This window comes from Poromitra crassiceps, assembly GCF_964638095.1.
Source record: "Poromitra crassiceps genome assembly, chromosome: 14".
Lineage (NCBI taxonomy): Eukaryota > Metazoa > Chordata > Actinopteri > Beryciformes > Melamphaidae > Poromitra > Poromitra crassiceps.
This window is the reverse complement of record NC_139633.1, coordinates 35,337,960-35,364,216: the sequence shown is the minus strand read 5'-3', so window position 1 is coordinate 35,364,216 and position 26,257 is coordinate 35,337,960. Positions and strand designations below refer to the sequence as shown.

The 26,257-nt window shown below is 43.5% G+C and overlaps 1 protein-coding gene across 1 annotated transcript in view; it reads right to left on the bottom strand.

Moving 5' to 3' along the window:
* LOC310789168 (nephrocystin-1-like) overlaps positions 1–26,257 on the bottom strand; it is a gene marked incomplete at both ends in the record, with an annotated part of 149,257 nt that overhangs the window by 18,648 nt on the left and 104,352 nt on the right. Inside the window, 6 exons of the mRNA XM_083650758.1 lie at positions 1,128–1,256; positions 2,695–2,789; positions 12,697–12,784; positions 12,878–12,955; positions 21,225–21,326; positions 25,317–25,503. Of these exons, the coding sequence (XP_083506884.1) occupies positions 1,128–1,256; positions 2,695–2,789; positions 12,697–12,784; positions 12,878–12,955; positions 21,225–21,326; positions 25,317–25,503 (679 nt within the window). The remainder of the gene's footprint in view (positions 1–1,127; positions 1,257–2,694; positions 2,790–12,696; positions 12,785–12,877; positions 12,956–21,224; positions 21,327–25,316; positions 25,504–26,257) is intronic.

Genomic DNA, 26,257 nt, shown 5'->3' with positions numbered 1-26,257 from the left:
TGACTAACATGTTTCTCCTCCTTTTAACTCCAGGTGGAAACCCCGCCGTCCTGCACATATTGGTCCCTCCCATCACTCCCTATCCCTCTCCCATCCCTAGAATAAAATTTTACTTTGTTGATGGCATTTATGGGGTTTTTATTATTATTGTGATTAGCCTACTGTTATTTACATATAACTGTAAATTTGTCTTTATTGAAAATGTATTCTGATTCCTGTAGAATATAACTCATAAATGAATTATCATTTCTGTCAATCAAGCTTATTCTCACCTCCCTCCCTCTCCAGCCTGGACTGGATTGGCTCTGATTGGAGGGAGGTAATAAATATGAAAAAAAAATGCTCATTGCTCTGCAACTCTGATGAAGACGCATGGCGTCGAAACGTTAGTCTTTCAAAAAAAAAGTTTTATAAAAGGATCCGTGTGCTCCAGTGGCCTACTTTGGTTTTTGGACCTAAAGTGTTTTCTTTCAAGTTTATATTCAGTTTACTGTCATAGAAGACTAAAGACACCAGAGAATATTCACATTTAAGAAGCTGGAACGAGAGAATCTTAGTTAAAAAAAAATCGTAAAATGTCTGAACGATTAATCGATTATGAAAATCGTTAGCGATTAATTTTTTGTCGATTGACGAATCCATTAATCGATTAATAATTGCAGCTCTGATTCAGCCAACTTTACTTTGCAGGGACCTGGGTAAGGAAATGGCTTCATGACAGACTAAAGCATACATTTATCTCCACGAGTGTCCGTGCGGCCAAGTGATGTCACACCATCAGACACGTCCCTTCGGGAGGCTTTATAAATAAAATTAATTATTATTATTATTATGATGTAATTATTTTTCCCCACCTCCCTCTCTTCCGTCTGGCCCCTGTCCCTCCCACACTCTCCCTCCCTCCCCTCTGTTTCCATAGATCCCTGATCGATGTGTTAATTGTTACTTGTATCTGTTGCCTGTTGTTATCTTGTTTTCTATGTACTCATACTGTGTCAGCGTCTTTGGGTCACTGAAAAGCGATTTATAAATTAAATGAATTATTATTATGATGATGATGATGATGATTATTATTATTATTATGATGAGTATTATTATGTCTAGCAGAATTCACACTTAAGCCCCACCTGAGTTCCATCGAAGGCACAGAGGCGAATGTGTCTGCTGAGGACCTGAACTCCAACACCAGGAGTGGGAATCCTCCTGCAGCTCCACAGGGTGAAACAAACACTCGTCCTGACCTGACGAGAACGAACCTATAGGAGAGGAGAGAGGAGGAGAGGAGAGGAGAGGAGAGGAGAGGAGAAGAGAGGAGAGGAGAAGAGAACAGATGAGAGGAGAGGAGAAGAGAGGAGAGGAGAGGAGAAGGGAAGAGAGGAGAGGAGAGAGAGGAGAGAAGAAGGGAAGATAGGAGAGGAGAGGAGAGGAGAAGAGAAGAGAGGAGAAGGGAAGATAGGAGAGGAGAGGAGAAGAGAAGAGAAGAGAGGAGAAGGGAAGAGAGGAGAGGAGAGGAGAGGAGAGGAGAAGAGAGGAGAGGAGAAGGGAAGAGAGGAGAAGAGAGGAGAGAGGAGGAGAAGAGATGAGAAGGGGAGAGAGGAGAGGAGAAGAGAGGAGAGAAGAAGGGAAGATAGGAGAGGAGAGGAGAAGAGAAGAGAAGAGAAGAGAGGAGAAGGGAAGAGAGGAGAGGAGAGGAGAACAGAGGAGAGGAGAGAGGAGGAGAGGAGAAGAGATGAGAAGGGGAGAGAGGAGAGGAGAAGAGAGGAGAGGAGAAGGGAAGAGAGGAGAGGAGAAGAGAGGAGAGGAGAGAGGAGGAGAAGGGAAGATAGGAGAGGAGAAGAGAGGAGAGGGGTGAGGAGAGTTGAGAGGAGGGGAGAGGAAAGGAGAGGAGAGGAAACAGAAGCATTAATTAATGACTAGAGGCTTTTAGCCTGGTAAACTGAACTCACATTACATTTCGTTCTACCAGACCGTCTGGCCTCAAGCCCTGGGAGGGCTTTCTGCAGAAACTGCAAAGCGTACGGGCCAATCAGCGACCAGCCTCGTAGTTGATATCGTAACCGGCCAATCAGGAACGCTGCTGGAAAAACAGTAATGGCTGCCTCCGTGCCTGTCCGCCTCGAGTAGTAATGTCAACATTCGTCGAGTTTAAGCAGCCATAAAGTGCAGTTATTGCTGAAATAGACTCAATAACAACAATTAAACAAGTACAGGAGTTTACATCAGTGGGGTTTCTCGGCGGAAAAGATGGTTTCCCCGTTCTCTGAAATGTGAGTTGACGTGACCGGCTGGTTTACCAGGCTAAGAGGCTTTGCCCTGGTCCATTAAAACACACAGACAAACAAATACTAATTATCTCAGGCTGATGACTAATAAGACTCTGAGACAGACGGCTGATACTTTGGGGTTTCCGATGTAGAGCGGACGTCTGCACCAACACTTCCACTTCCATCGTTGTTTCCAGTCTGACAATGTCTCAAATGCAGTTATCTGTTTATAGAGATGAGCCAAAATGACGTCGACCTAAAACACCTACAAAAAGTATCGATCAATCAACTCCAACTCAATTCTCTCAGAGGAAGTCTTGGTTCGGACAACCGACATACCGGTCGTCTGGCCCAGACTCGTATTAGTCGTCAGACTGAGAGACTCTGAGGTACCCAGATTGCACACATACAGACAAACACACTGTCTCACCTTGCCAGTGTCTGGGTCCAGGAAGAGGTCTCTAAAGGAGAGCTGTGATTGGCTGAGCTCAGGCTGAAGGTAATGACTTCCTCTGTACGTCAGCCCTACAGAAGAAATGTTTATATCAGTTAGTAAAACAAAACAAATGATGGTCTCTGATGGTCAAGGATCCCACTTGAACTTTTACTCATGCTTCTCTGCACCCTCACCAAAGAGCACCTGTTTCAGTGATTTGACCAAGGACCCACGCAGCGCTTCCTCATCCCTTCTCTCAATTAAAAATGGTCTTTTACAGCAAGGTTTATTTTGCACAAATTCATAAAAAAAAAGATTCTCATGTTGTAATAATAAAAAAAGAAATGCCTCTTAATGTGTTGTAATCTTTTCGCTGTGGTATCGAAAATGGTATCAAGTATCGATATTTTCTTGGGTATTAATTAATACACAGGACAAGATGTTACTATCCCTTGTGCCAAAATCCGAGGAAAAACACATTTAGAAGCCCAATCCAGAATAAAACAAGCTAACAGGCTAACAAACTAATAAACAAGACACAAATCACCAGTTACCTACCCTAGCCAACAGCAGTATGAAGCATGTCATTGGGGTTTTCAAGTGGGCACCTTCCTTCACCGACGTTTCGTTAAGTTAGGCCCACGACACCTCAAGAAGGCTTAACGGTGTAATCCAGCGTCCTGGAAACACCCCCCTCCATGCTACCACCGCACAACTGCATATTACCTCACTATCTAAACCTAGCTATCCAGGTCGATTCGGTATGACATTCCTGACTACACCACCACTGTCAATGATTCAGCCCTGTTGATGCGGACCGTTAATCATGACCACCAACAAACAATCCCTAACTACACCACCACTGTCAATGATTCAGCCCTGTTGATGCGGACCGTTAATCATGACCAACAAACAATCCCTAACTACACCACCACCGTCAATGATTCAGCCCTGTTGATGCGGACCGTTAATCATGACCAACAACAAACAATCCCTAACTACACCACCACTGTCAATGATTCAGCCCTGTTGATGCGGACTGTTAATCATGACCAACAACAATCAATCTGACCTTAGCGAGCTCCCCAGCTAGCATGTTTCCTCCTTATCCACAGCCATTCACTTGCTCGTTCTGCTGCCTGAGACATGTTGCTAACCGCAAGTTTCAGGCTCCGTCCCCGAATGCCCAACTCAGTTAGTAAGGCAATAACGGACTTTGCCACAAAACCACGGCAGCCCACCTCTACAGGCCGCACTCGAGCCCTCCAACCTCGCTGCTCTGCCTCTGCTGCCATTTCAGCATACCTAGCTTTCTTGCGCTCATAAGCCTCCTCAACTCGATCTTCCCACGGGACTGTGAGTTCGATAAAATAAACTCTCTTCTCTACCTCAGACCACAGTAACAAGTCCGGACGTAGCCGGGTGCTAACTATATATGCTGGGATGACTAGCTGTTCATTCAAGTCAACCCTCATTTCCCAGGCTCCACCTACACTTAGCTGCCCTAACTTGTGCCTGACCTTAATTGGTCTAATCTTTTCTCCCTCACGTACAAATTTGATCTGTCTATTCTCTTTGCTAGCAACTAGAGAATTTACTTCTAGCCGCTTTTCCTCAACTGCAGCTGCCAAACATTTCAACACCTGGTTGTGACGCCAGGTGTATCGCCCCTGGGAGAGACTGACCTTACACCCTGACAGTATATGCCTCAATGTACATACACTAGAACACAACGGGCAGGCACCATCCTCGCCCAACCACTGATTTAAGTTCTGGGGAGATGGCAGCACATCATAAGTAGCCCCTAGAATAAATCTAATTCTGCTGGCCTCCATGCTCCACAACTCTCTCCACTTCAACTTTCTCTTCTCTACACTCTCCCAGTTCACCCACTGTCCTTGCTTTGCCTGCGACACTGCCTTAGTACATCTTACTGCCTCCTCTTGCCTATGTACTTCTTCAACTACCATCTTCCTCTTTTCTATTACTGATGCCTTGTTCCACACAGGTTTCCCTATGCACAACCCTAAGCCTCCACGCCCATGCTGCACCTGACCTATGATATCCCTGTGTCTAAGAGCTGACTGTGCTTGCTGTACTGCCTCCTTTGGGTTCCACTTCCTCCCTGTTTTAACTGTGGGCGCTACACTCCTAACCACTGGATCCTTTGACTGAGTCAGAGTCATTTCCAGTCTAACCTTAGCACACTTGAACTCCTCTGTCAGGCTAGATAATGGCAATTCCAATATGCCTTTCCCATATAAGGCTACACTGCTTAGGCAGCGTGGGACTCCGAGCCATTTTCTAATGAATGAGTTAATCATCCTTTCTAGCTTTTCTACCTTTGAAAGGGGAACCTCATACACTGTCAGTGGCCACATCAACCGAGGCAACAATCCAAACTGCAAACACCACAACTTTAACTTTCCTGGGAGCCCTGACTTGTCTATACTTGAAATACCTTGAATCATTTCCTGCCTCACCTCATCAAACTGTCCCTTATCACTGAGACTTGCATCATACCATCTTCCCAAACTCTTGACTGGTTTCTCTAACACTGTAGGCACCACCTCATCATTTATAACAAACTTCTTACCTACTACCCTCCCTTTAATGATTGAAATACTCCTGGACTTACTTGGCTTCACTTTCATTCTAGCCCACTGCAGATTACTATTTAACTTATCCAACAATCTGCTAGTACATGGAGCGGTTGACGTCATAGTCGTCATGTCATCCATGTATGCCCTAATTGGAGGGAGCCGCAGCCCTCCCTGCAGCCTTTCTCCACCCACTACCCATTTTGAAGCCCTAATAATGATCTCCATTGCCATGGTAAAAGCTAATGGGGAAATTGTACACCCTGCCATAATGCCTATCTCCAGCTGCTGCCAAGCTGTAGTGTACTCTGCTGTGGTAAAGCAGAGTTGAATATCTAAGAAGTAGGCTTTAACTAAGCTCTTTATACTACCTGGCACTCTAAAGAAATCAAAGGCCTCCCATAACAGACTATGCGGCACTGACCCGAAAGCATTAGCCAGGTCCAAGAATACTACATGCAGGTCTCTCTTCTCACGCCTAGCTGACTGGATTTGGTGCCAGATCATGCTGGTGTGCTCTAAGCACCCGGAGAAGCCGGGAATTCCAGCCTTTTGCACCGAAGTATCTATTAGCCTATTCTTTTCTAGATAACTAGACAGCCTCTGTGCCACAACACTAAAGAAAACCTTCCCTTCAACATTAAGTAGACTGATAGGTCTAAACTGACTTATCTCTAACGAGTCCCTTTCTTTAGGAATGAAGATCCCCCCTGCTCTACGCCATGCCTTAGGAATAACCTGCTTCTTCCAGACTACCTTCATCAGCTTCCATAGAAACTGCAACACATCTGGAGCACTCTTATACAGCCGGTAGGGGACTCCATTAGGACCCGGGGCTGAAGAGGCCCTTGCACGTCTCACTACTTCTTGAACTTCTTTCCACCTTGGTGGGCTATCATCACACTGGCTCTCTATTTCACCAATAGGTGGAATATCAGCTGGGACTGTCATCTCTCTAAACCTTTCCCTATCTTTGTGAACCTCCTCCAAATATTCCTCAAGCTTCTGCTTAGGTACCATAAGGCTACCATTCTTTTCCTTACTAAACAATGACTTCACAAATCTAAATGGATCCTTATAGAATGCTATTCTAGCTCGCTCTTTCTTTTTCCTATTTTTCCTAATGCTCTCTGCTCTTCTTAAAACTGCCAACCGATCCCTCACATCTGACTGCAAGCAATCAATGCCTTCCTTCTCAACCTCTGTAGCTTTCCTCCACTGCCTCTTAAGCTGTCTTCTCTCCTGGATAAGTCTATCTATCTCTTGTTGGCGCCTAGATTTAACTACCTCACCCTCTAGTTTCTTCCTTTTCTCAAAGACGCCAAACCTTTCCTTACCATAATCATAAATACAATCTCCCATTTTCTCCAACTTACTCTCAGCAGTTCCTTTAAGCTTCTCTAACATCCTAACCAAATCACTATTGATATCTTCCCACTTCCTACTTTCCGCTGCACCTGGCCACTTAACTCTAGGCTTCTGACCGCTAATCTTCTCCCTTTTTGGCTGGCTGGCCTCTCTGCTTTCCTCGGTGCTAGGACCTGCCTCAACATCAGGGGTGCTGATGTCCTGCGAGCTGTGGGTTACTTCCTGTCGCTGGACTTCACCCGACTGACTTGATAAACTTCTTAAGAAATAATTATCAATGCGGGGTCCCTGTGTTCCCTCTACCAAGCACCTCTTCCTGCCTTGATGGATTCTAAGGCCCCTCAAAGTTGTTACCTTCTGCCAGCCACACAAGCAAACCTGACGCTTCTTTCCATCTACATCTGAACTAGTGGCTTCCACTGACATGTTTTCCCTACTCATAGTCAAGTCCGTTCCAGAGTCAATAACCGTGTCAACCATAGGTGAGTCATCTTCCGCCCCCGCTCTCGCAGACTCTAGGGGTGTTTTTTCATAATTCTGTTTCGTAGCAAGTTTGGGTGTAACCAATGGCCTATTGGCCTTGGCTACTGCCACAATGAGCAGCTAACCCATTGCAGCCCCGGTGGGGTCTAATCCCTCCTGTCAGCTGTCTTTCCATGCTGTCACTAGGTCTTTCCCTAGTTGTCAGCTGCACTATTCACAACAGTCACTAGCCTAAGCTAGCTTTAGTATTAATTAATACACAGGACAAGATGTTACTATCCCTTGTGCCAAAATCCGAGGAAAAACACATTTAGAAGCCCAATCCAGAATAAAACAAGCTAACAGGCTAACAAACTAATAAACAAGACACAAATCACCAGTTACCTACCCTAGCCAACAGCAGTATGAAGCATGTCATTGGGGTTTTCAAGTGGGCACCTTCCTTCACCGACGTTTCGTTAAGTTAGGCCCACGACACCTCAAGAAGGCTTAACGGTGTAATCCAGCGTCCTGGAAACACCCCCCTCCATGCTACCACCGCACAACTGCATATTACCTCACTATCTAAACCTAGCTATCCAGGTCGATTCGGTATGACATTCCTGACTACACCACCACTGTCAATGATTCAGCCCTGTTGATGCGGACCGTTAATCATGACCACCAACAAACAATCCCTAACTACACCACCACTGTCAATGATTCAGCCCTGTTGATGCGGACCGTTAATCATGACCAACAAACAATCCCTAACTACACCACCACCGTCAATGATTCAGCCCTGTTGATGCGGACCGTTAATCATGACCAACAACAAACAATCCCTAACTACACCACCACTGTCAATGATTCAGCCCTGTTGATGCGGACTGTTAATCATGACCAACAACAATCAATCTGACCTTAGCGAGCTCCCCAGCTAGCATGTTGATATCGAAGTTGAAATTCTAGTATCGTGACAACGCTATATAACATCAACTACATTTGACCAGTTAACGGCATGCTGCTTGATAAAAAGAAAAAGAAAAAAGGCAGCAGATTCCACCTGCTAGTTTGTTCCAATGCAAATTGACTGCAGGCGCACTTATTGTTTATAGTTTATTTCAGATCCCCATTAGTCACTGCCTCAGCAGCAACTATTCTTCCTGTGGTCAAACACATCAGTTACAGTACAATTAAAAAGTAAAAAAAAGTACAGCAATAAAGTACTCAATACACATGCATACATACATCCACATCCATACATCCATCCATACATCCATCCATCCATCCACTTACATACATACATACATACATACATACATCCACATACATACATACATAAATACATCCATACATACATACATCCACATACATACATACATAGGCTACAGTGTATACATACATACACACACACACACACACACACACACACACACACACACACACATATAACAAAAACAAAAGCAACAATTATCCTATAGACGAGATGTTGCAACTCTTCTATTATATGGCTCTGGCGTTAGCTAATGATCACATGAGTGGGGAAAGGGGCAGTATCATCCATCTGCAGCGCTGGAGCACCATCACCCCGCCCACCGTGTACGTTCTCAGACCCGCTGGATGTGTACACGTACAGACCAGAGTACGTTTCTAGACTCCTTCAAAAATAAAAGCCTGGATATTTTTCTTTTTAAATCAGCATTCTGGAGGTATATGATATTCTATTATGCTTGTGTGCATTAGTCATTCGGATGATTGAATGTTTGTATGATTCATGACCTTGGCGTTGATCTCGCTGGTTAATTGGCTAGCTATGCTACTAGCTAGCCAGCAACTACCCCCACTATGATCTCCATGGTCAGCCTCTGAGACCCAGGACAGCCCCCTCATCCCACCCACCCTCCAGCCCGCTTCTACCCCGACTTAGAGGACCCTTCTCCAGGGGAGACCACCTCCGGGAGCCACCCACCTTCCATGAACCTGCCCAACCGCATACCCAGTATTAAGCACCCCTCCCCAGGCTACACACAGACCCCCGCCCCGCCAGGACCTTGTCCTCCAGCGACCTACGTTACCAACTTGCTGGACCTTGCTGGCTCAGTGGCCACACTTTACGGACTTTGCTATCTAGCTATAGCTAACGGACTTCTACAGAGGCTTCTACAGAGGCACCATTGAAAGCCTGCTGACTGGCTGCTTCACCACCTGGTACGGGAACTGTACCACCATGGACCGCAGGGTGCTACGGAGAGTGAGACGCGCGGCCCAGCACGTAACAGGAAGTGAGTTGCCAGAACTGCATGAACTGTATAAACAGAGGTGCCTCAGGAGGTCCCTGAAGATCATCAAAGACACAAACCACCCCCACAACAGCCCTGTTACCCTCAGGGAGAAGATACAGGGTTCCAAAAGCACGCACAAATCGCTTGAGGAACAGTTTCTTCCCGCAGGCCACGAGACTCCTTAACATACACAAATAGTGTAGTAGCCGTACTGTACCGCACTGTAGCTGCTACCATAACGTATGTCTAATGTTTAATTGTATGTTTAATAAGGAATATGCTATTTGCACCTGTATGTCAAATACGCCGAATTTAAAACGCCGAGTTTAATTGTATGTTTAATAAGGAATATGCTATTTGCACCTGTATGTCAAATACGGCGAATCTAAAATGTTTAAGCACGTCTAAAGTATGCACATGACATGTGCACCTATGTGCAGTGAATATGCCACTGTCTCTGACTTGTCTTAACACTATACTGCCTTATTGCTTGTTGTGTTTTTGCACTCATATTCCCTGTCACATTTGTACTATGTTGTAAACGGAGCCCTCAGCACAAGAATTTCACACGTGATACTTGTACCATGGAGTGACAATAAAAATCTTGAATCTTGAATCTTGAATAACATCACTTTACGGACTTTGCTATCTAGCTATAGCTAACATCAGTGTTTGGCCGCTGCAGTGCTCGCCTACCTCGCTCGCAGTGACTGCTTTTATTTTTGAAGGAGTAGGTCTAGAAAGTATCCGGTCTGTATGTGTACACTTCCAGTCTGTACGCGTACACTTCCGGTCTGTATGCGTACACTTCCGGTCTGTATGCGTACACTTCTGTCTGTATGCGTACACTTCTGTCTGTATGCGTACACTTCTGTCTGTATGCGTACACTTCCGGTCTGTATGCGTACACTTCTGTCTGTATGCGTACACTTCTGTCTGTATGCGTACACTTCTGTCTGTATGCGTACACTTCTGTCTGTATGCGTACACTTCTGTCTGTATGCGTACACTTCTGTCTGTATGCGTACACTTCCGGTATGTATGCGTACACTTCTGTCTGTATGCGTACACTTCCGGTATGTATGCGTACACTTCCGGTCTGTACGCGTAACTGTACTTTCTAGACCTACTCCTTCAAAAATAAAAGCAGTCAGTGCGAGCGAGGCAGGCGAGCACTGCAGCGGCCAAACACTGATGTTAGCACGCAAGCTAACGTTTGATAGCTCCCGGGGGACGGCTGGCTGTCTGTACCCCGGGAGCAGTGCTTAAGTGTGGGCCACTGGGCCAGCAAGGTCCAGCCAGTGGGTAACGTAGGTCCCTGGAGGACAAGGTCCTGACGGGGCGGGGGTCTGTGTGTAGCCTGGGGAGGTGTGCTAATAGTGGGTATGCAGTTGGGCAGATTCATGGAAGGTGGGTGGGGTGAGGGGGCTGTCCTAGGTCTCAGAGGCCGACCATGGAGCTCATTCTAGCGCGGGTAGGAACAGGATGGACGAGTTGCTAGCTAATGTTAGCTAGTAGCATAGCTAGCCGATTAACTAGCCAGATCAACCCCGGGAATGTGATCAATGTTGGGGGGAATAGTCTGTCAACATCAGTCATGAACAGTGTTGGGCAAGTTACTTTACATTAGTAACTTAGTTACAGTTACTAGTTACTGCTCTGAAAAGTAACTCAGTTACTTTAAGTTACTCGTTACTTTGCAGGTAACTAGTTACTAGGAAAGTAACTTTTGAGTTACTTTTTTTTTTAACTCAATTCTCTTATTAATGCACACACATTATTTTGGGGTTGCTGTAGCACAGTGTGTGACAAGACAACTGTCAAATTTGAGCATTGTACCCATTATCACTACGACGAAAAGTAGTGGAACAAGAAAACACAACATTTTAGGCATTGAGGCATATATATTATTGCCTTCAAAAAGTAGCCAGTACACTTTTGGCAGTGTATAATTAACAACTGTATCAGTAGTCTATAATATCCTGGCTGAACAACATAAACACCGTGGTTACCGTTTGTAAAAGCGGAGTGCACGCCTAAACCTAACCTCCCCCAGACCCTAACCCAAAACCATGAGGTGTCGGACTCGTGAGGTATCGGACTCGTGAGGTATCGGACTAGGGGGCAGTCCCCAGCAGCAGAGCCCAGCGCTGCCTGCAGATAGGGACAGAGCAGAGCCTCAAAGCAGCCGCTCGTCGCGGCTGCCTTTAATAGCAGTTCATCTCCAAAAGGCAGGAGACTTGCAGGCATTTTTCTTCCCATTTCATGACAACGCGAAACACACCGTGAACACCCTCCAACGCGAGGGGAATCTGTAATTGAGAGACGAGTGCTGTGCTTGCCTGGGTGCAGCAGGGCACTGGTGACAGACAGCCTGAGAGAAGCGAGGAGGAGAGGGCTCCATGCTGCTGACTCGCCGAGTGGTGTGAAGTGAACACCGCTTACCGTACACAACACAGCTCACGCAAAATGACCCGTTTCACTATCAGAATTTGGTCTAGTAACATTAGAAAGTATAGAAGTGCCGCACGATTAGCCTACTTCCTCATCAGACCGCCGTCAGACTCGTATTTTCCTCTCTAGCCTCGCTGCTGTAGGTCCCGCACAGAATCGTGAAGTAACGAGTAACGAGCATGTTTAAACCGCAATAATTGTAAGTACGTTACGTTACTGATGAAGTAATTCGTTACAGTACTCGTTACCGCAAAAAGTAACTTAGTTACTGTAACGCGTTACTTAATAACGCGTTAGTCCCAACACTGGTCATGAATCATGCAAACATTCAATCATCCTAAAGACACTAATGCACACAAGCATAGAATATCATAATACCTACGCCAAGAAAAATATCAAGTCTTTTATTTTTTTAAGGAGTAGGTCTGTGGTCTGTACGCGTACACTTCCGGCGGGAGAACGTACACGGTGGGCGGGGCGAGATGCAGATGGATGTATCTGGAAAGGGGGGGTTCACCGTGACGTAACGCTGAATCAAATCGGCGATTTTGGAGGCCCCAAAAAAAGGAGGTTTGAACCCCTAGAGGGCACTATCACTGCCTGAAAATGACACAGTGTACCGTGTAGAATTCTAACAGTTTAGTCTCAAATGTAGAGATTTTTCCTTCACACACCACCTCAAAAGCCATATACATTAGTTGAAAGCTGAAAAAAAATTGTTTTAGGGGTTAGTCATCCTTTAAGTAAGTGTGTGTGTGTGTGTGTGTGTGTGTGTGTGTGTGTGTGTGTGTGTGTGTGTGTGTGTGTGTGTGTGTGTGTGTACTAACCTTCCTCCACCAGCAGTTTATTAAGAGTTGATGGTCTGAATCCTGAAGGGATCGCCCCCATGGCAGAGAGCACATCGGTCGTATCAATCTGTCCATCACAATCACACACACACACACACAGTGAAAACAATAAGAATGCTCAATGCAGTGCAGAACACTTGGTGCGTGGAGAGAGTCTCACCTCAGTCAGAGCCTTCCTGACAGTAGACCAGTTGGAATGGGAAGCAGTGCTGTTAGAGAGCAGAGAGGAAGGGAAACACTGACATTATTCAGAGAAAGCATCATTAAAACACCATCATCATCAATTTCAATCTAAATTAATTCTGTATTTTCATCACTTGTTGTCGTCGTCGTCGTTTTTGTTTCCCCCCAGTTTTCTCCCCAGTTGTACTCGGCCAATTCCACCTGTCTAAGTTGTCTCCGTCGTTGCTGCACCCCCTCTGCTGACCTGGGGCAAGTTGTAGACTAGTACATGCTTCCTCTGATACATGTGCAGTCGCTAGCTGCTTCTTTTCACCGGACAGCGAGGCGTTTCACCGGCAGGATGTAGCAAATGGAGGGATCATGCTATTCCACCCCAACGACCAAAGGAGGCGCTAGTGCAGCAACCAGGACACGTACCCATATCCGGCTTCCCACCCGCAGACACGGCCAATTGTGCATGTATGGACATCCGACCAAGGCAACACGGGGCGCGAACCTGCGACCCTCGTGTTGGTGCTGTATTTTTTATAACTAATATAGTCCTGGGATCCTTTTATTTGACCGCATCACTCAGAATAATCTGAAGGACAAAACTGGTTTAACTCATTCATGGCCAGTTTAGGACTGCCAATATTTAGCACAGGCCAAAGATTTTCATAATTGTTGGTCATCTTTCAAGACCCACAGTAAATTATCTATTAGCACCAAAGTGATTTGCAATACCTCAAAATGAAGATGTACGTCTCTGGGTTCACCAGGAAAAAAAAAAGTGAGCTTTTAGCATGTTCTGTACTCTACTTATAGCCATTTATATACACCCTGTTTTCACCAAAAAGGTCTCTCTGAGAAGATAAATTGCAGAAAATGGCATTTTTGTAAATCACACAATCTCAGGCAGAACTCGCTCTCAATTCTTTTATTTTGAACTGTATTGACATCAGACATGTAAATATTATTCGTTATGACACAAATGAAAAAAAAAAAATATATATATATATATATATATATATATATACATAAAGTGCTTTTTTTACATTCAACAATACAGTTTACTCAGTGTGAGTGAGTGTGATCATAGAATAGAATGCAGAGATCAGTGTAGTCTCTCTCTCACACACACACACACACACACACACACACACACACACACACACACACACACTCCTTACCGCGAGATCATCCGGGTCCTGTCGCATTGGAATCCAGTCTTCCTCGCCCTCGACAGGAAAGTGGCCGTGCTGCTTCGCTCTGTGTGAAAGCCATTTCTGTGGCGAGGCTGCTGTTCTCCTCCTGCTCACACAGTTGTGACTCCGTCTCGTCTCTTTCGGGCTGGGACACAGGAACGGGGTCGAGGGACCAGGATCGATCATGTTGGTCACGGGTTTGACTACCGCGAACGATCGATGTCCGCTGCCCTGCAGCATATGGCTCGTGCAGCGTGCCGAGGGGCGTTTCAATGGCGTTTCTCCTCTCTGCACAACTTCACAAGGAAGCGCGTTTCTCTGTTTTCTGTTTTTCCTCCTGCTCATTTCAAAACAACAGCTGCGGTATGTGTTTGATCGCGTGTTGTCGGCTTGGCTTTGAGGCTAAGGACCTGATAACATGTCACAGGCTGGGGAAGTGTTTGAACTACGCGCTGCACTAATAAAAACAAAAACACGTCAAACACGTCATTGGCCCTGAGGGCTATTCCTGATAACACGTCAAAGACGTCTTCGGCCATGAATGAGTTAAGAACCTTTGGAAACAACACAGTAAAACCAAATCTCAGCAGATTCCAGTTTTTAAAACTGAGAACCTCACCTCCGTTTGTCTTGGTCCTCGGCCATGTCTTCACCATCCTGCTCCTCCTCTTCCTCGTCTGACCCCTCATCATCATTATCATCATAATCTTCATCTTCATCATCGTTGACACCAGAACCACTCTGAAATGTTTTGGTACAGTGAGCGGTTTTAATCATCTAAGCCAGCGGTTCACAACCTTTCCCCACTCATGGCCCACTTGAAAATCTCAAAAATGTTCTCAGCCCACATTCAACTGTAAACAGTATGGAGGCCAGATCATGTGTTCTCAGCCCACATTCAACTGTAAACAGTATGGGGGCCAGATAATGTGTTCTCAGCCCACATTCAACTGTAAACAGTATGGGGGCCAGATAATGTGTTCTCAGCCCACATTCAACTGTAAACAGTATGGGGCATCCATTCTATTCTAAAGCATGCCACCCGTTCTCTTTCTCTTTCCCTCTTCCCCTGCTCCTTCCCCACCTCCTCTTCTCCCCAACATTTCCCATTCCCTCCCCACCTCATCACTTTCCTGCTCTCTCCTCTCTCACATTCTGCCTGCTCTCCCTCCCCACCTCCTCCCTTTCCTGATCTCTCCTCCCCCACTATTCTAAAGCATGGCACCCATTCTATTCTATATTTCTATATTTTCTATATTTCTCTATCATATGATTGTTCAATGTATTATTATTACTACTGTAATTTGCTACTGTTGTGTCAGCTAGAATTAGTCATAGGACAGGAGCTCCCGTCCCTTACTGAGATCTACTCCAACAGACTCAAGAAAAAGGGACAAAATATTCTCAGGGACCCTTCTCACCCTGCCAATTATCTTTTTAATTTTCTTCCTTCTTTTAAAAGGTTGAGAAGTATCAAAAGCAGAACAGCTAGGTTTTGTAACAGCACCTACCCCGAGGCTGTCCGTGCTTTCAACTCTTAATGTGCTGCAGGCTCTATTCAAGTCTGACACAGACAGATATTCCGTGTGACAGCACTTAATTTTAACGTATATTATCTTAACTTACCACAGCTGGTCGTGGTTCTGTAACCTCCCTGTGGGAGTGTTGTTTTACTTTGGTAAAATTGTATTTTGTACTTTATGCATTTTGTCACTTTTATCTCTTTTTTTTGTCGGAATGTGTGCATCGTACAGTATGTGAGGGGAATTGTATGTCTTCATGTTTTGCTGTGTTCTGTGATTGAGCTCACTAAACCAAATTCCTATCAACGATGTTGAATGGCAATAAAGTATTGAAACTTGAGCTAGACATATTTTCTGTGAAGCCCTCTGACACATGCTTGTGAATTAGGACTATATAAATAAACTTGACTTGACCAAATAATGTGTTCTCAGCCCACATTCACACAAGTGGGCACCGGGCCACAGGTTGGCAATGGCTGATCTAAGCATTTTACAATACACTGATGTCGTTAAACTAAAACCTCAGTCTGAAGTTTGAGTTGCGCTGATGGTTACTCACCAGTCACCTCTTTAAGTACTTTAAAATTCAACATTATCATTATGTCCTAAAGTGTGTATACTGTATTTGGCAAATGGATGGTGGTGGTGGTGGAAACGTAGAAACTAGAGACACAGGCTTGTTCCTGAAAGGTTGCTGGTTCAAACCCGAGACCAGATGGGCAAATCTTAGTTGGGGAACACTCTGCTATCCAGGTGCTCTTCACCAGGCTGAGAAAGACACTTCACCAGGCTGAGGCTGTGCTGAAGAGCTTCTAAATGGAGATGTGTGAGTGTGAAGCAGGACAAACTGTCAAGGTGGATTTTGGAATTTTGTAGATGTTAAATGGATGACACACCTATACATTTTTTACTGGAGGCCACATTTGCTGGCTGTGTGATGACTATAAGTGACTGGGCAGTGTAATAGTATGACTAGAAGTAACTGGGCAGTGTACTAGTATGACTATGAGTGACTGGGCAGTGTACTAGTATGACTATAAGTGACTGGGCAGTGTACTAGTATGGCTATAAGTGACTGGGCAGTGTACTAGTATGGCTATAAGTGACTGGGCAGTGTACTAGTATGGCTATAAGTGACTGGGCAGTGTAATATTATGACTATAAGTGACTGGGCAGTGTACTAGTATGACTATAAGTGACTGGGCAGTGTAATAGTATGACTATAAGTGACTGGCCAGTGTAATGGTATGACTATAAGTGACTGGGCAGTGTAATAGTATGACTATAAGTGACTGGGCAGTGTAATAGTATGACTATAAGTGAAGTGACTGGGCAGTGTAATAGTATGACTATAAGTGAAGTGACTGGGCAGTGTAATAGTATGACTATAAGTGACTGGGCAGTGTAATAGTATGACTATAAATGACTGGGCAGTGTAATAGTATCACTATAAATGACTAGGCAGTGTAATAGTATGACTATAAGTGAAGTGACTGGGCAGTGTAATAGTATCACTATAAATGACTGGGCAGTGTAATAGTGTGACTATAAGTGAAGTGACTGGGCAGTGTAATAGTATGACTATAAGTGAAGTGACTGGGCAGTGTAATATTATGACTATAAGTGACTGGGCAGTGTAATAGTATGACTATAAGTGACTGGGCAGTGTAATATTATGACTATAAGTGACTGGGCAGTGTAATAGTATGACTATAAGTGACTGGGCAGTGTAATAGTATGACTATAAATGAGTGGGCAGTGTAATAGAATGACTATAAGTGACTGGGCAGTGTAATAGTATGACTATAAGTGACTGGGCAGTGTAATAGTATGACTATAAGTGACTGGGCAGTGTAATAGTATGACTATAAGTGACTGGGCAGTGTAATAGTATGACTATAAGTGAAGTGACTGAGCAGTGTAATAGTATGACTATAAGTGAAGTGACTGGGCAGTGTAATAGTATGACTATAAGTGACTGGGCAGTGTAATAGTATGACTATAAATGACTGGGCAGTGTAATAGTATCACTATAAATGACTGGGCAGTGTAATAGTATGACTATAAGTGAAGTGACTGGGCAGTGTAATAGTATCACTATAAATGACTGGGCAGTGTAATAGTGTGACTATAAGTGAAGTGACTGGGCAGTGTAATAGTATGACTATAAGTGAAGTGACTGGGCAGTGTAATATTATGACTATAAGTGACTGGGCAGTGTAATAGTATGACTATAAGTGACTGGGCAGTGTAATATTATGACTATAAGTGACTGGGCAGTGTAATAGTATGACTATAAGTGACTGGGCAGTGTAATAGTATGACTACAAGTGACTGGGCAGTGTAATATTATGACTATAAGTGACTGGGCAGTGTAATAGTATGACTATAAGTGACTGGGCAGTGTAATAGTATGACTATAAGTGACTGGGCAGTGTAATAGTATGACTATAAATGAGTGGGCAGTGTAATAGAATCACTATAAATGACTGGGCAGTGTAATAGTATGACTATAAGTGAAGTGACTGGGCAGTGTAATAGTATGACTATAAGTGACTGGGCAGTGTAATAGTATGACTATAAGTGACTGTGCAGTGTAATAGTATGACTATAAGTGACTGGGCAGTGTAATAGTATGACTATAAGTGAAGTGACTGGGCAGTGTAATAGTATGACTATAAGTGACTGGGCAGTGTAATAGTATCACTATAAATGACTGGGCAGTGTAATAGTATGACTATAAGTGAAGTGACTGGGCAGTGTAATAGTATGACTATAAGTGACTGGGCAGTGTAATAGTATGACTATAAATGAGTGGGCAGTGTAATAGAATCACTATAAACGACTGGGCAGTGTAATAGTATGACTATAAGTGAAGTGACTGGGCAGTGTAATAGTATGACTATAAGTGACTGGGCAGTGTAATAGTATGACTATAAGTGACTGGGCAGTGTAATAGTATGATTATAAGTGACTGGGCAGTGTAATAGTATGACTATAAGTGACTGGGCAGTGTAATAGTATGACTATAAGTGAAGTGACTGGGCAGTGTAATAGTATGACTATAAGTGACTGGGCAGTGTAATAGTATCACTATAAATGACTGGGCAGTGTAATAGTATGACTATAAGTGAAGTGACTGGGCAGTGTAATAGTATGACTATAAGTTAAGTGACTGGGCAGTGTAATAGTATGACTATAAGTGACTGGGCAGTGTAATAGTATGACTATAAGTGAAGTGACTGGGCAGTGTAATAGTATGACTATAAGTGACTGGGCAGTGTAATAGTATGACTATAAATGACTGGGCAGTGTAATAGTATCACTATAAATGACTGGGCAGTGTAATAGTATGACTATAAATGACTGGGCAGTGTAATAGTATCACTATAAATGACTGGGCAGTGTAATAGTATGACTATAAATGACTGGGCAGTGTAATAGTATGACTATAAGTGAAGTGACTGGGCAGTGTAATAGTATGACTATAAATGACTGGGCAGTGTAATAGTATCACTATAAATGACTGGGCAGTGTAATAGTATGACTATAAGTGAAGTGACTGGGCAGTGTAATATTATGACTATAAGTGACTGGGCAGTGTAATAGTATGACTATAAGTGACTGGGCAGTGTAATATTATGACTATAAGTGACTGGGCAGTGTAATAGTATGACTATAAGTGACTGGGCAGTGTAATAGTATGACTATAAGTGACTGGGCAGTGTAATAGAATCACTATAAATGGCTGGGCAGTGTAATAGTATGACTATAAGTGAAGTGACTGGGCAGTGTAATAGTATGACTATAAGTGACTGGGCAGTGTAATAGTATGACTATAAGTGACTGGGCAGTGTAATAGTATGATTATAAGTGACTGGGCAGTGTAATAGTATGACTATAAGTGACTGGGCAGTGTAATAGTATGACTATAAGTGAAGTGACTGGGCAGTGTAATAGTATGACTATAAGTGACTGGGCAGTGTAATAGCATCACTATAAATGACTGGGCAGTGTCATAGTATGACTATAAGTGAAGTGACTGGGCAGTGTAATAGTATGACTATAAGTTAAGTGACTGGGCAGTGTAATAGTATGACTATAAGTGACTGGGCAGTGTAATAGTATGACTATAAGTGACTGGGCAGTGTAATATTATGACAAGAAGTGACTGGGCAGTGTAATAGTATGACTATAAGTGACTGGGCAGTGTAATAGTATGACAAGAAGTGACTGGGCAGTGTAATAGTATGACTATAAGTGACTGAGCAGTGTAATATTATGACTATAAGTGACTGGGCAGTGTAATAGTATCACTATAAATGACTGGGCAGTGTAATACTATGACTATAAGTGCCTGGTCAGTATAATAGCATCACTAGAAGTGACTCGGCTGTGTAATAGTATGACTAGAAGTGACTGGGCAGTGTAATAGTATGACTAGAAGTGACTGGGCAGTATAATAGCATCACTATAAGTGACTGGGCAGTGTAATAGTATGACTAGAAGTGACTGGGCAGTGTAATAGTATGACTAGAAGTGGCTGGTCAGTATAATAGCATCACTATAAGTGACTGGGCAGTGTAATAGTATGACTAGAAGTGACTGGGCAGTGTAATAGTATGACTAGAAGTGGCTGGTCAGTATAATAGCATCACTATAAGTGACTGGGCAGTGTAATAGTATGACTAGAAGTGACTGGGCAGTGTAATAGTATGACTAGAAGTGACTTGGCAGTGTAATAGCATGACTAGAAGTGACTGGGCAGTGTAATAGTTTGACTAGAAGTGACTGGACAGTGTAATGGTATGACTAGAAGTGACTGGGCAGTGTAATAGTATGACTATAAGTGACTGGGCAGTGTAATCGTATGACTATAAGTGACTGGACAGTGTAATTGTATGACTATAAGTGACCGGGCAGTGTAATAGTATGACTATAAGTGACCGGGCAGTGTAATAGTATGACTAGAAGTGACTGGGCAGTGTAATAGCATGACTAGAAGTGACTGGACAGTGTAATAGTATGACTAGAAGTGACTGGGCAGTGTAATAATATGACTAGAAGTGACTGGGCAGTGTAATAGTATGACTAGAAGTGACTGGGCAGTGTAATAGTATGACTAGAAGTGACTGGGCAGTGTAATAGTATGACTAGAAGTGACTGGACAGTGTAATGGTATGACTAGAAGTGACTGGGCAGTGTAATGGTATGACTAGAAGTGACTGGACAGTGTAATGGTATGACTATAAGTGACTGGGCAGTGTAATAGTATGACTAGAAGTGACTGGGCAGTGTAATAGTATGACTAGAAGTGACTGGGCAGTGTAATCGTATGACTATAAGTGACTGGGCAGTGTAATAGTATGACTAGAAGTGACTGGGCAGTGTAAAAGTATGACTAGAAGTGACTGGGCAGTGTAATAGTATGACTAGAAGTGACTGGGCAGTGTAATAGTATGACTAGAAGTGACTGGGCAGTGTAATAGTATGACTAGAAGTGACTGGGCAGTGGAGAAGAGGGCAGTGACAGCTGGAGGAGTGAAAATCAATGAAATAAACTGGTGTCATCAGTGTCATCTTGAGACACAAAATGGCTGGTTGACTGGTTGTGTACCTTCAGGTAGGTTTTAGGGACGACTCCTCTGTTGCCTTTAGTGTCCTGCGCCAGCCACCATCCATCTGCCGTCTTCCTGATGATCCTCAGCACCGCGCCCCTCTGAAACACAGGGCAACAAACCAGTTTGTGTGACCTCCCGCATTATAACTTACAAATCTGCAGGAATTGACAAAAATATGCGCGATTCTCGCAATCCCGCGCCAAATTTTAAGCCCTGGGAAGCAGCACTTCACGGAAGCTTCGAGCAGGAGCCTTGCCATTCACACCAGAAGCACTCTCTCTTCCTCAACGCTTCGCTCGGCGCTGCCCTCCCCCTGCTCACAACTTGCATTGACTTCGTGCCTGACAGCTCGGGTGCTGCACGCTTGAAAAATAGAACGGAAGCTGAAACTATCGCTGCAGCCCGCGTGCTGGTGTGATCGGTCTCGCCTCTTAACAAGGACGCTGAAATGAAACTGCCTCCACGCTGCGTAGCTTCAGCATTGCTTCAGCATAGCTTCGGCGTATGGTGTGTTCGGGCCCTAAGGATTAGATGTGAAATATTTTGCATTTCATCATTTATACAAAGTTGCTCCTTTGACTTGCAGAATGCACAACTGTTCTATTCTAATCACTTAACTTTCTGCATTTCTCCTGCTGCTTATTTATGAACCTTGTTACATTGAGAAATTCCATCAGCCTGTTTGATGGACAGGAAAGCTTTCAGAATGAATATCTGACTTGTATAAATGGTCTAGAGAAGGGATTACCAACCGTTTTTGATTTGTGATGCCACATTGACGTCACAAAAATCTAGGGACCCCAGAATTTCAGTACATTGGTAATATCATAAGTATCATCATCAGTGACATCTTCAATTGGGGTCGCGACCCCAAGGTTGGGAACCACTGGTCTAGGGGCTGATCTTCACCACACACCAAACAGTGGCTGAAAATAAAGGTGTGTAGTTGCCTTGCGTGAGTCCTATCAGCCCAGAGCCATAGAGATATAAGAGTTGTGTCATCTCCATTCACTCCAATGGCCCAGTTGATTTGTTGTATTTGTTTGACCTCGCCATAGTTCCTGGAAGTAAGTTTCTGGATTAAGCAGCAGTGTAGAGTTGCAGCAGAATGGGCCGTTTGTGAGGTACTTTGAAAGGGTTTAAAGACGTTTAAAGAATCAAATTGTATATTATCAGCTTTATTTGATGCATTCAAGCGTACTTCCTGGAACTGTTCCCCCCACACACATTAATAGCTATGTGAGTCATGTGTCTATCAAGCATTTTGGACATCAGTTGGCACCACTCTCTCTTTAGCTCACTCACTCTGTATCAGCCTAGATTTCAGAATGATTCTACTAGGACTAGAACTGTGGAAACACTGTTTGAAGGGCGTGAGCGCCCTCTTCTGTTTGAAGTCAAGATGATGGACAACATGTTTAAGACCAAATAAAAAGGCCAAGATGAAAGAAAATGTCCTCCGTTCAATTGATCAAGTGAGAAACTTTAGGACAGCACGGCGGCAGCTAGACATACATGCTCCAATGTCAGCTTGATGAGGGGGTCCAGGGGAGTCCCCAGCAAAATTAGTCAATGGTGTGAATTCACTAGGATTTCAATGAGTAGAAGTTAGCCCAAGGAGAGAATGTAGTGCATATACTTGGTCATAGCTTTCACTCGCTCCTGTTATTTCCCCATCGACATTACATAAAATTATATTATTATATTATATTATATTATATTATATTATTTTATATTATATCATATCATATTATATTTAAGCAATATAGCATGAGAGCTAGTGTGTTGTGGCAAATATATCCCGCTGATCAGTTGTTATCCCACGAGGCCGCAGGCCGACAGGGATAACAACTGAGCAGCGGGATATATGCCACAACACACGCTGCTCGAGTGCTATATTGCTTTTATAAAACGGTTTCCAAGTATGATAATATAAATATAATAATAATACTATAAGAACGACTGGCATGGTATTCTGATAGAGTCAGTTGAAACATTACTGTAAGGCGGGACCTCTAGCAAGAGGATAGACGTGCGGGTGATTTGATTGGATCGTTCTGGAGACTGAAGTTGACATTGGCCAATCCTGGCGCTTGCTGAGAAGCTGAGAGCTTTTTACAAAGCCCGACACCAGAGCCGTATGCCGACACCAAGTAACGTTACGTCTTATTTAGAAATGCAGGGTTAAGAGTGAGGGCGCGCGAGAGAGGGGTTAAGAGATTAGCCTGCGTCTATTCTTGTACAAAACATAATTTTCTGCAAAGTATTAGTAAAGTTATAAGCGAAGATCGATTCACAAGGATCTGACAGCTGTCTCCGCCATTTGTTTTTTCTACACTGTCATTTGAGGTAACCAAAGCCTTTTAGTAAGAGTTGCCATGGCAACTCAATAACCCATGGCCATGGGTTATTGGAGTGGGTTACTGGATTTATACAATGGCTGTGAACCAATCAGATTGCTTGATTTGAGAGAGCCGTTTTATAATATATCATATTATATTATATTATATTATATTATATCATATTATATCATATTATATTATATCATATTATATTATAATCATATTATATCACATTACATTACATTATATTATATTATATTATATTATATTATATTATATCATATTATATTATATTATATTATATTATAATCATATTATATCACATTACATTACATTATATTATATTATATCATATTATATTATATTAAAATCATATTATATCACATTACATTACATTACATTACATTACATTACATTATATTATATTATATTACATTTTCGGGGAGCTGCACGCCGGCAGGTTCGCCAGCTGCAGCGTGACAGCTTGACACCCGACCATGAGTTCCGCTTAACAAATAAGCAATTTATTTTGCAGTCATGCAAACACATTGAAGAGTGCCTTTTTGTCTCTTTTATTTATTTTTTTACAGAAAACCTCTTTTTCATGATTATTCGAGAAGATGGAAAAACAATTGTTAGACCTGGTTATAAGAAGCCATTTTATAGAAATAGTGAAAGGGGCCTTAGTAGTAAAAGATTAGCGAGATGGTAACACTTTATTTGGATAGTCCACCTACACAGAGTCTACAGAGTATAGTAACAGTTTATTAGTTGAGATTGAGCCTGCACGATATGAGGAAAATCTGCGATGTGCGATAACATTGTTTAATATAGCGATGACGATAAATAAACAGATATTAAAGCATGCATATTAGCTATACAGTTCCTATGTCTTTCTGCTTTAATAATGCTAATGTAGACCCCAAACATAGCCTATGCCCACTGAATAAAGAAATGAAATACACACTGACTCTAGCTGAAACTACACACAGCATGTTTGGGCTTTGGCAGAGGGGCGGAGCGCACTGTTGCAAGGGAAAGGTGTACGCTGGATTTACAACACAAGACAAAATGATCCGATGCTGAATGGGAATGCATGACGCGTGTAAATAAAACCACTTTTGTTATTCATTGCGTTTCAGGCAGTCTTTGCAATGTGTTTATTGCGCATGTTCATATTGCGATGACGATGAAAATACGATCGCCCTAGTTGAGATTCAACAATTCAGCCGTTTGTCTTTGTCTGTAGGTTTTGTATGAAAAGCTTTTTAGTTTACATTTAACAAACAGATTCTGTTTCTTCCTGTTCCACACACCTGCACCTCGTGTAACATGTATGTTCATAACCTGTTCCACACACCTGCACCTAGTGTAACATGTATGTTCATAACCTGTTCCACACACCTGCACCTAGTGTAACATGTATGTTCATAAATTGTCACATAGACTCTATAGATAATCTGCTTAGAGTTTCAGCCCGACGGGACCCGACTCAGCACGACGGGCTCGGGCTTCAACTTACTCGGGTCGGGTCGGGTGGGGTTTGAATTTTCAGGCCCGGTGAGAACTCTAAATCTGTTGAACAGTTGAATTGTTGAATGTCAACTACAACTTATAAGCGGTTGAAATGTGGCAAATACTCTGTAGATGATTATTAGATGTTACCGATGAGTTAATGTCATTGAAGACTAAATCCTAATATTGTTTGTATGAATGTGATCATTTATTTATCAGGAAGTAACTCACCTGAACAGAAAGATCTCCTTCCTGTTCTCCTCTGAAGTCGCTGAGTGCTGTGTAGATACGAGGGTCAGACTGAGAAGGCGGCTTCACTGCTCTCTTCGCATCTTCATCATTGACGTCACCGTCGTCATCGTCACTGTCATCGTCGTCATTGTCGTCATCTTCCTCGCTGTCTTCCTTGGAGGTGTGACTGTGGATCAAAACAAAGCATGTGGAAAAAGAGCCACACCGTCTTAACACGACTTTGCAATGTTAATTAACCAGACGAGCGTCCGGCTAGTACACCGGTAGATTCCTCGTATAGCAACACAAGGGTCGCAGGTTCGAGCCCCTGTGTTACCTCCAGTTTGGTCGGGCGTACATACAGGCACAATTGGCCGTGTCTGCGGGTGGGAAGCCGGATTCAGGATATGAGTCCTGGTCGCTGCACTAGTGCCTCCTCTGGTCGGTTCGGGGAGCCTATTCCGGGAGGAGAATAACGTAATCCTCCCACGCGCTACGTCCTGCCGGTGAAACTCCTCCTTCAACAAACCATGGTAATACTTAAAGCATATTTGAACATTTGAAGGCAAACTGTAACGTTACGTTTCTGCTGACATATTCACCTTATGTAGCCACGCCCATTTGACCCGGTTGTGTGGTCGTGTGACGACTTCTGGCAAAAAAAGAAAGAAAAAGGCCGGCTGCTCCAATAGCATCTAACTCTGAATTAACTAATAATTTAGCCAATTGCATGTAACATACTAAATAAAAGCAAACGGCAATGTCTAAGAATGCAACGCCGTGTAACTGGCTCGGTAAGTCTCGCATTCCAGGGAATTACGTTAACATCTGCAGGTCTTATAGACGTAAGTGGCTTGAGCTGCGCTCGGAGGAGAGAAAACCATCTTAAGCTTTCTTTGTTGGAGTCCAGGTATGTTTTACAAGAAAGTGCCCGTCATTGT